This window comes from Erinaceus europaeus, chromosome 10, assembly GCF_950295315.1.
Source record: "Erinaceus europaeus chromosome 10, mEriEur2.1, whole genome shotgun sequence".
In the NCBI taxonomy this organism is placed as follows: Eukaryota; Metazoa; Chordata; class Mammalia; order Eulipotyphla; family Erinaceidae; genus Erinaceus; species Erinaceus europaeus.
In genome coordinates this window covers 23,552,839-23,563,859 of record NC_080171.1, presented here as the reverse complement: position 1 = coordinate 23,563,859, position 11,021 = coordinate 23,552,839, and the positions used below count along the sequence as shown (strand labels likewise).

Sequence of the window (11,021 nt, the reverse complement as noted above, 5' to 3'; positions counted from 1 at the left end):
CCATAATTACCAACAAGAAGTCATCAACATATAGGACTTCATGGAGAATTCTGGATTCTTTGAGTCTCTGGATGTGAGGTGCAATACCCTGGCACACCTATTTGTGATGGGATATTGCTATAGGCTTACTGGCTGAGCTCCAGGTTTCAGCATCACAATTATTGGGACTGCCAGTCCAATCTGTCCATTCTCGCCCCAGATTCCAAGGTAGTTGTTAAATCCCTGGATTTCTGCACTGAGGTTAGGGATTCTGGGGATTGTAGTCTCCACTCTGAGGGGAAATTTCCAGCATGAGTACCAATGGCATGCTCTATGTTCTTGGGCTCTCTCCACTGTAATGCTAATCCCTATTTAGAGAGCAGGTCTCTGCCCAAAAAGGTCTCTGGGCACTCAGGCACAGAGGAATCAGGACACCTTGTGTCCTCCCACCATATACCTATAAGTCTTCAACCATCTGGTAGTCCCAACTACTATGATAGTGTTTCTAGTTTGCCCATGGGATGATTCACTATGGAAAGGGTGGCACCAGTGTCCAAGATAAAGTCAATGTTGCGGTCCCCAAAATGGACTGGGACCAAGGGTTCCTGGGAGTTAGTGTTAATTATGTCTAGTCTATTCCTAGTCTGACTCAGAAGGCCCATCAGAGGGACCACAGGGGCATAGGATGAATCCAGATGAAACTCTGTTGCCTTCTGCAGCTATTACCTCCTTCATGCTTTTGGAAATATTCTTCAAGTGACCCTTCCTCCAATGGTAGGCACACTGCCTTCTTAAGGTCTCCTCACTGAGGTCTCGTGCAATGTGTCAGAATGCTCTGTCCTCATTTGGGTCATTGCTTCTTTCACCACCACAGCCATTATGCTGGCTTCTTTCCTAGCTGCTGTCTCGAGACTGGCCACTACTTTAGAGACAACATCAATCAACTCTGAGATGTTTTTGTCCATTAGGCCTTTCAATCTCTGGAGTTTTCTTTGAATGTTACTTGTGGACTGGGTGGCAAATGCAGTGCTGACTCGTTGCTCCTGGGTCATCAGAAGTGTAGCAGTGGTAGACTCTTGCAGAAGAGGCTGGGGGACTCATCATCTCCCTGGGTGAGATCTGTCACTTTTGTCAGATTTGTGGTGCTTTGGGTCCCAGTACGTGCACCCTTGATCATTGCTGAATGGAACAAAGCAAGGGAGGCTTGGACTTCTGAGGAATCCCAGTTGGGGTGCTTTCCTGGAAAGGCACACTGTGCCCAGAATTTAGGGCTAATATGTCCCTGTGTGTTGGGAAATTGTGCAAATGTGGTTGAACATTGGCAGAGCCCACAAACCACTATATTTCCATGCAAGTATTATTTACAGATCTCCACCATGTTATCCCCTCAGAATATTGCTAATTCAGTTAAAACCATTGCAACAGTTGCTAAGGATGCTTCCACCTTCCCAACATGCCTTTTGTCTCTCTCCACCCCCTTTCCTAGCCAATCCTGTCCCGACTTGCCACTTCCGGAATTCTCCCATAAATGTCTCTTCTGTTTCCGCTTTCACTCTATTTTCTCTTCTGCGACCTGACCCGGAGAAGGGCTGATGGGCATAGTGGGAGGCGGCCATTTTGCTAGCTCCACATGGCCTGAACCACTGTGCTCACACCCAATCTGGGGCACCTGCGTAAATAAAGATTTGCGTTCCCGCTCCACCACAAATTCCTGGTCTCTTCTCTCTCCCCCGCCACGCAACCTGACACCTGTGGTGCCTGGTCTCAAAGCCACTGGTGGGCAGCCATAATCAGGTGACACTGATGAACAGTGTCAAAGAGGGAGGCCAGTAATTGTTAGCAATCATTCCAGGTGGGCTGGTAGGTTTCCATAATGGCACTAAAAAGATGGCTCATGATCTGAGGCTTTTCAGGTTGGGGGGAGGAAGGCATGTGGTTATAGCAATTCAGGATGTCTATGGTGGTAAGAGGCTGGTAGACAAGGGTGGTCAGAGCTTGATAACAGGTGCCAACTGCCTATGGGATAAGGGGTTCCTGTTGCTCATATACAAGGAATATGCCTTAAGGCAGGAAGCAGCCATCTTGGGAAAGGAGAGGTGTGGTGGTGGTATTGCTGGATACAATACTTGGCAGCAGCTAAGTTAGGAGGCTAGGGAAGTAGGGAAGGAGTTGTGGAAGACTGCTGTGGATAAAGTGGAATTATCATCTAGATCAATCAAATCTCATTGTGGAGGTGGAGGAGCCTGCAGGGCTACATAGGGAGGAGGCAGATCTTTGGAGATCTGGGTGGGGTGAAGGGCTGCATGAAACTCTCTTTGGAATACATAAAAGTCTTGGAAGCGAGGATCTGAGAGGAGGCATCAGACTGGATGTGGTGACTTGAAAGTGGAGCCAACATGTGGGGATTCTGGGTTAAAAAAGGGTAGGAGCTGATGTAGGGAAACTGGTCTGGGTGGCCTGGGTTCCCAAGGTAAATGTCTTGCAACTAATGACTGCACTGTCAAGGGTTCTCTAGCTAGCCCAGCCAATATCAAAGGAAGGTCAGTCAATCTTGCAGAAGGCTTTGGTTTCCAAGCCTTCATCTGGGGTATGATAATCTTATGAAGTCAGACTTAAAATTCTGGAGAATAACTTAGAGAACTGTAAGAGTGCCAGATGACCTTGAGGGCATGTTGCCAAGCCCCTCGCCTGCAGGCCACACCCTTCGCCTGCCAGGCCCCATGCCCTTTGAAGTCAGGCCCCACCCCTCAGCCCACCAGCCCCCCGCCCTTTCGGCCCACCAGGCCTCCCCTCTGCCTCACACAAGTGACAGACTTACGAATGCGCCCCAGTCCCAGGTAAGTACATGGCTGCTTGGCTCTCTGCAGCCTTGTGTTTATGAAGGCACTACAGTTCTTTTTTCTCCCTCTTCTTATTTCCTGAGACCCCTCTGTCATGGGCAACATTATTTCTTATCAAGAGGATCCCCAAATCCTCTACTCCTTTTTTGCTAGATGGGTTCTCTGTCTCTGGGACATTTTGCTCTGGGCCATACCTTGGCCATACCTCTTGACTGTGATCATAGCTCTTGGGAGATGTGCAGGGCCCCATCCCAAGAAGACTGAGGAGATTTCCCCTAGGACTTCCCCAGCTCCCCCTCCTGTGTTTCCCGAGGAGAGTGGTGACTCTAACTTGGAAAATGGCTCCAGTCCGGCTGGCCTTGGGGCTGCGATCCAAAGTTTAAAGGGACTTCACCAGACGGTTAAAGAGGATGAAGTTCACACTCCATGGACCAGATCTATCTTGCAGAGCTTTCTCCAGAACCTTGGCACTCCCCAAGACTGGATAGACGTGGTTCGTTCTACCCTCCCGAGTCCACTCTTCCTTCAATGGGAACCCATTTTAGGGGATGGGTGCCTGTAGCTATCCTGCAGGAACAGTCAGAACTAACTGGGATTTTGAGGCCCTTTTTAGAGTGGCATGCTGGGAGACAGGTCTCAAGAGGGCTGAGATTTTGCCCCCTGCTATTTTGATCAGGTACACCTCTGCATTACAAGCGTGGGAGCGGTTAACGCTCCCCACGAGAGCAGCCTCAGCCCCCACACCTCTTTTCGTTGAATTCCCTACCCACTCCCCACAGTATAAAGAACTTTACGCTGTTCTTCTAGCTTTAAAGGCTGTACCTGGATCCTTTAATCTATTTTTCTGACAGTACCTACATTGTTAACCTCTGCCTCTGATCCTGCTAAAGCACATCCCCAGAGGGCCCCTGCCCTTTACTTGAAGAGACTATAAATCTGGGAAGGCCCGGAAGCCCCGAGCCTTCATTTCTTCATTTCTCCGGGGATCTACATACCTACATGGCTTGTACTTTCTTCTCCTTTTCTGTCCTTTCTCCCAATATGTTAGGCATTACACCAGCTCCCCCCCCCTCCCTTGATGCTGTGGTCTATTTACATAATCATTATTTTGTCTGAGACCTGCCCTGCCTGCAGGGCATTTGTTTAATCCCCACTGGTTAGATGGAAACTTGCTACTTTAGAACTCTTTCCTTCTCCCCACCCCCTATCCTACCCATTTCCTTTTCTGGCCTGGCACTTCCACTCTGGAAGGCATAAAGGCAGTTCCTTTCTGATCAATAAAGGCAGCATTGCACTGTGTTCCCGCTCAGCCACAAGAGTTCCTGGTTCCTCGCCTGTGTCACTGAGTAAGCAGCAGCCTAGGTTGGCTCTGGTCGAATTCTCTCCAAACTGGTGAACACGTGCCCTGGAAGAAACACCCTCAGGGTGCCCGACACCAATAAATGCTCTTTCTCTCTGAAGCGTGACTGGTTCTCTTGTGATTCTTCCATGTGGAAAATCAGTCTAGAAGCACAATTTTCCAGGTTACCTGGCTTGGTTTCATGGGATAAGAGCAGAGAAATAGCAGATTACTGGCTCTTGTGGTTAGAGGCAACTGAGCTTACCTTCCCCATATAAGGCATCTTACTTTTCTTGTTTACTGTTCATCTCCCTGTTAGGAAGCCACTGACCAAGCCCTACCGCAAACCAAGACAGACACCGGGACAGAGTAACTGTGTTTAAAGTTTTATTCACACAAGCACACACAGAGTCTCACACACACAGGAGAACTCAGCGCTGAGGGTTCACTAGCTGGGACTGCTCCCTGGGCTAGGAACGCCGGGCAACTCTTGAGACCCCCTTTTATACTCTCAAGGGATGGGGTTGCACAAGCAGGATTAAAGGTGCACTTTAATCTTTATCTAAGGAAAACAGATACACATTACATAAATCTTTACCTTGAGCACAGCAAAGGGCACATTCTGTCGGGATCCTCAGGAGGACCCTGCTTCTCAACCCAACCAAGCCAGCTGGCCCCGCTTTGTTGCGCACCAGAGGACGGCCAAAAAAGGTCAAATCAAGGGCAGCAGACGACTGGGGTACCTCTGCCACCTGCAGCAAGAGACGAGACCAGAGATCACCCCAGGGGGCTTATGGCAGCCGATAACCCATTTATTGAACAGCAGAACAGAGTTTATAAAGGGTGGTAGGAGGATGTAAAGGGCTACGGTAGGAGGCGGCAGTTTGGGTTTCATCTTATAAGGTTATGGCGGTTATGGCACCATGTGGTCGGGAAGGGGCGAGGGTTTTTTTTCCAGTAATTGCTGAGCTTCTCAGAAATGAAGGGGGATTATCAGTAGGTACATAGGGAGAGAGGAAGAGAGAGTCTTTGTGTGCTCAGGACGGAATCGAGCCATGCATGGCCAAAACAGTGGTAGGCAAGGAGGCGGTGAGGGGGCTTCTGGTTACTGTTTGAGCAGAACAATGGTCTAAGAATAAGGTGAACTAGTATGTTAACATAAGGAGAATGCGGGGCCCTTGTGAGGCAGGGGAGGCTGACAGGGAGAACGGAGCCCTGGAGAGCCAAGGCGTCCCTGCTCTACCCCGGGTGGGGGAGGCTGATGGGGCGACTGTTCCTCCAGGCACCCCCTTTATCCACCGGCGAGCCTCACCACGCTCAACCCTCAGCCTCACAATTCCCTACAACATTCCACTGTAATCTTTATCTAAACAGTACATTCTAATCTCTCTCTATGGCGCCAATCTTAATCTCAGCAAAGCAGGTATACAGAAGCAAAATGAGCGGGTCAAGTTGAGGGCGAAATTTCAAATTCTGTCACATAAACAATATTTTGCATCATCACTCTTGCAGGCTTAAAACGAGTTATAGCTGGCCAGAAGGCCCGGGCATTCCGGGGGCGAGGTCAGCTTGCTTCTCAACTTCTACTGTCTTTTACTTGAAGAAAACAAGTCTCTAAGGAAGAGGAACTCTCAAAATGGGGAGCTCTTGCTCTCACTCCCCAATGTTCAATTGTGTAAAGCTCAGCCTGACTCTTTACTTCTTCAATACAAGTAAATACTCAGGAAAAGGCCCATATTTGCACACTCACAAAAGTTAATACAGTGCTGCCACTCGCTTCTCGTTGAGCCTCAGACTCGGGCTCCTGTGAGGCCGCTGGATCTCGGTGCTGACCGTCCCCACGCAACTCGGGGGCTGAGGGTGGCGCCTCTCCGGTCCCGCGGCCACCACATGCCTGCATCCTACCAGTCGGGAACGGCCTCAGATGCAGGCCAGCGCCAGTGCCCACTTACTTCTGCTTCCAAACTCGCCCACCCGCAGTCTGCACAGCCCCGCGCTGACCCTGGAAGACACTGGATACCATGTCCTGACGGTGTAGCGCACCGACTGCGCACAGCACAGCTGGAGCTCGACAAAGGTCCCGCCAGCGTCGCCTCCCACAAGTCCGCGCGCGCCACGCCTCCCCGGCACCACTTCCGGCGCGTGTACCTCAGCCAATCAGCGAGGACGCCGGGGACGCGCCCGCGAGCCTCCGCCAATCAGCGGGGGCGCCGGCCCTCGGGGAGCGCGCGCGCACAGCCTGCGCAGGTTCAAATCGCCGCCGCCGCCGCCGCCGTCGCGCAGTATTTGCCAACGTCTGAGGCATCGCGGGCGCAGGCTAAGGCGGGGGCCGTGCGCCCGTGCCCGCCGCCCGAGCCCCGCCATGGCCAAGCGGCGTGCGGCCGAGCCGCTGGTGTTCCACGCGCCCTGGAAGCGGCTCCTGCGTGGCCTTCCCGACGGGCCGCCGTGCTGGGTGTCGCCGCCTCGCAAACGCAGAATGGACGCGGCGGCGGCCGTGGCCGAGCCTCCGCCTGAGCCCCGCAAGCGCCGTGGCGGCGGGCAGCCGGAGGGCCGCGGCCTGGACACGGGCGAGCCGCCCCCACGGGCTCCGGAGCCGGGGGAGCAGCCGGACGCCCGGGCCCCCAGGGGCGGCGGCGACGGCGGGGCGGGACGCGGGGGGTCCCCGCGGGGAGACTGGGGTGCCGCGCCGGAAAGGGTAGGCAGGGGGCCCGACGCCGTGCCCGGGACCGGGGAAGAACTTGCGGGGACAGTGGGGCGCCGGGACGATAGACGGAGGTGGGGGAGGTAGGACGTTCGGCTCCGCCCCGGGGTGGGGGAAGGACCCCGAGCGGGGAACTGGAGGCTGCAGGCCTGGGGAAGAGTCCCGCCGCCCATAGCTGGCTGTGTGCTCCAACTGGAATTCCAGTTCGCGCCGGGCCCCCAGGGCACCAGGAGAAGCTTGGGCATCCTCACCGCTTTCTGTCATCTAAACAAACCGCCCCTACACCCCCCCCAAAAAGAAATTGTGAACCTCGGGGCTCTGCGTCCCGGCACAGTCAGGGCTTAGCGGCTCTGCTCCCGCCGTTTGGCGGGTTGCTGGCTGTCCCGCCAGAGGACTTGCTGGCGCTCATTTCTGTTGATTTACTAGGACTTGGAGAGCGCAGAGACAGACACACCCACCTGCAGCCCTGCTCCACTGCTGGGGAAGCCTCCCCCCTTCAGGTGGAGCCCGGGGACTCGAACGCATGGTGACAGGCGTGCCCTGCTCTGCCAGAGGCCTGGCCCCATGGAAACATGCTTTTGCTTTGTCTTGCTTTAGTTGTATTCATTCACTGGAGATAAGGGGCAAGAAAACCTGAGCATCCTCTGACATGTGATACACCGAGAATCTTGGTTTTTTTTTTTTATTTATTAAAAGGAATTTTTATTATTTATTTATAAAAAGGAAGGGTTTTGTTTTTTAAGAGAGGCTTAATAGTTATGCAAACAGACTTATGCCTGGGGCTCCAAATTCCAGTTCACCCCCCCCCCCCATAAGCCGGAGCCTAGTAGTGCTCCTATTTTTAAAAAAAAAGGGGGGAGTGGGGGGGGCCCTGAGGGCCTGGGCCAGGCAGACCTCGGAACCGGACCCAGCACATGCTCAGCTGCAGCGGTCCGCAACCACTTCATGCTTTGTACCCAACCGCTATGTTCGTGCCTAGATTCTGATTTCTTTCATTTTTTAAAGGATTTATTTATTGGGGGTTGGGACCAGAGCATCATTCTGGCACGTGCAATGCTAGAGATTGAATTTGGAGTCCAGTGCCTTACTCACTGTGTTGCTTCCCGAGTTGCATACTAGTATATGTTTTTTTGTTTTTGTTTTAGATTATTGAAATACTTTAATTTATAAACCAGCCCTTCAGATTGCCAAAACTTTGGGGGGAAAGCAAAAAACGAATTTTTTTTTTTTTTCTTTCACTGCGAATGGGGAAAAAGGTTGAAAGCAAAATTTAAAAACTATTTTCTTTATTTGAGAACTAGGAGAAAATTGTGGAAAGAGACTCTTGGAGGAAAACTAGTAATGTGTTTTCCCATGAATGGGAAAAGGGGACATGTGATTGAGTCCATGAAGTATTAGATACAGTTAGAAAAGTATCTGTAGAGGATGCAGAGTAAAAAGCTGCAAAATCTTTTTAAACAGAAGAAAGGAGGCCAGAGGGACCACCTGCTTGAGTGCACATAGTAAGGGTTCAAGCCCAGGTCGCCACCTGCAGGGGGAACTTCATGAGCAGTGAAGCTGTTTCTCCCCTGCCCCTCCTACACACCCCTCAATTTCTCTTTGTCCTGTCAAAGTAATTATTAAAATGAACAAACAAAAACAAAACAGGAAGGCTGGGGAGATAGCATAATGGTTCTGCAAAATAACTTTGATGCCTAAAACAGCCCTCAGGTTCAGTCCTAGCACCACCATAAGCCAAAACTTTTCCTAAAAAAAAAAAAAAAAAAGACCTTTTTTATAAATTCTACCACTGATGTATTTTTATTCTCCTCCCCCCCCCCCCAGCAGCTTAATGAAGAATTTTGGCAGTATAACACCTTTCAGTACTGGAGGAACCCTTTACCACCTATTGATTTGGCAGATATTGAAGCTGTGAATGAGGACAACTTGGCAAAAGCAAAGCTCCAGGGCCAGAGTGAAGTGGTGGAGGTTGATATGGAGTCCTGACAGAAGCAACTGAAGAAATGAGGTTTTCTGCATCTGAAGAGACATCTTTAAATGAATTCATGTGTTCTTACAAAGAAAAGTTATTTTCCATACTTGGTATATTGTTCCCAAACTTGAAAAAATGAGGAAAAAGATAAATCTTTTAAAAGATAAATGTCTGTAGTTACTACTCAACCTTCTGATAGGGATTTATGAAGGATATAGTGCAGTTATAGGAAGTGTTTTATGTATGCATTCCAAAAGAACATTTTTTTGTCTCGATTTTCACTTTGGAGATAAAAGGAGTTCTGGTAGTTTTAAAAGTAGATTGGGAAGTACTCAGAATATTCCCCGTTTGCACACAAAAAAGCTGGTTTGTGGTACATAAAATGAATATTGCTTTATAATAACTGTAATTAATAAAATGTTTTCTGATACATATTGCTGACTTATTAGTTTAACAAAAAGCAGACTTAAATGTCTATACAAGTTTAAGTGGGCATCCCCCCCCCCAGGTGGTAATTGTTTTTAATGAGCTTTTGAATGTTGTAAGAACGTGGGCAACGTGTTTCCCTAACTACTAATGCCTGATGTTTATTAATATATGGTGGATCAAAAGTGGATAAAAAAGCAATGAGAAATTAGTAGGTGCTTCCCCTTATAAGAAAAAAATTATCACAATTTTTTTAGTTTCTTGGTCTTGAACAGCATTCAGGATTATAGATGGATTTTATTGTTACTTTTAGACTTGCAGTTATCAACACTGGTAAAACTTCAAAAAAATCTTTGCCTGAGTCCCTTTCTTAAGAGATTCTTAAGGACTTGTTCTGCAGTGGCTTCCGTATAGTTATTTATTTATATATTTATTTTTATCAGGAGTCCTCTCTGCCTTTCCTCCTGAAATAGTACTGTGCAGATAGATTTCAGAACCACTACACTGACAGTAGTTTTTCCTGTTTAAAGGAGACCATTTGATCTAAAGCATGCCTCTTAACTAGTTTTGCTTTTACTTTGTTGATGATTTTGTTACAAATCACCTATTGTGTTATTTCATTGTTAAATGAAGGAAGTTTGAGTTATGTGAATATGATTTAACTTTTCTATGGCATTTAAAATGTCCACTTTGTAATCAAACAACTCAGCCTTGTGTATATTTTGTTCCTAATGACATCCAGAATTCAAGTGTGAAGATAACTCTCAGTGAGAGAAGGAAAAAAGGGCAGTGCTTTGTATTTACTGCATAATTTGAACATGAGTTGACATAGGAATTTCTTGGAACAGAAGACTGTAGTATTGTGATTAACAAAGGCTTTGGAGTCAGACAAAATCTACTGCCACTTTCTACCTGTGTAGCATTTTAAGTTGTTCCTCTTCAGGCTCACTTGTAAAATAAGAAACAATAAATAGTTAACTACCTCAGAGAGACTCTGTCTATTGTCAAGCAATATACTAAGTCCTTCAGATGCATCATTTTGTTTACTTCTTAAAGGTGCAAAAAAGGAGAATGAAAATGCTCCCTAGTTCTAAGCACAATGTTTAATGAGTAACAGGTATTAAACTTAAATGTGTATGTATGCATACATTTGTAAAAACCCCTATGATCTTGCCAAGTTTAGGTGCCAAAACATGGAAAATCAATTTTTTTTTTTTTTTGCCACCAGGGTTATTGCTGTGGCTCAGTGTCAGTACTACGAATCCACCACTCCCAGCAGTAATTTTTCCCTTTTTATTCCATCCCCTATTTCCTATTTGATAGGACAAATTGAGACAAAGGGGTGACAGAGACACCTACCTGTAGCACTGCTTCATGAGTGAAGCGTCCCTCCTGCAGTTGGCGCCTGGAGGCTCATAAACCTAGCGTGAAAAGCATGTATTCAACTCAACCACTGAGCTATTTTCCTAACCCCAACAATTTTATTTTTAATATACATGTATATGAGTATGAACATGTACACATGTATATTGTCAGGGCTTCCCTCTCCAGGTCAACATTTTCAAATAGAGAATTTCACATAGGGAGAGAAGGGAAGCACCACAGCACCAAAGCTTACCCTGAAGGATAGAACCTATTATATATATTTATTATATATTAAAGACATATTTAAGGGGCCGGGTGGTAGTGCAGTGGGTTAAGGACACGCACACGTGGCGCGAAGCGCAAGGACTGGCATGAGGAACCCGCTTTGAGCCCCGGCTC

The 11,021-nt window shown here is 48.4% G+C and overlaps 1 protein-coding gene across 1 annotated transcript; it reads left to right on the top strand.

Moving 5' to 3' along the window:
• The first annotated feature begins 1,866 nt into the window (after positions 1 to 1,866).
• Positions 1,867 to 9,270, top strand: C10H9orf40 (chromosome 10 C9orf40 homolog). The gene is made up of 4 exons (XM_060198996.1): positions 1,867 to 2,075; positions 3,496 to 3,637; positions 6,197 to 6,853; positions 8,684 to 9,270. The coding sequence occupies exons 1-4, from the start codon at positions 1,867 to 1,869 to the stop codon at positions 8,843 to 8,845; spliced, it is 1,170 nt and encodes a 389-aa protein (XP_060054979.1). The 3' UTR covers positions 8,846 to 9,270.
• The last annotated feature ends 1,751 nt before the right edge of the window (positions 9,271 to 11,021 follow it).

Excerpts from the sequence above, each read along its gene's own strand:
- C10H9orf40 (XM_060198996.1), top strand. The coding sequence starts at position 1,867 with ATGGCTCATGATCTGAGGCTTTTCAGGTTGGGGGGAGGAAGGCATGTG. Across the intron at positions 2,076-3,495 it reads GCCATCTTGGGAAAGGAGAG|GTACACCTCTGCATTACAAG; the intron begins GTGTGGTGGTGG and ends TATTTTGATCAG. Across the intron at positions 3,638-6,196 it reads TTCTTCTAGCTTTAAAGGCT|CGCACCGACTGCGCACAGCA; the intron begins GTACCTGGATCC and ends CTGACGGTGTAG.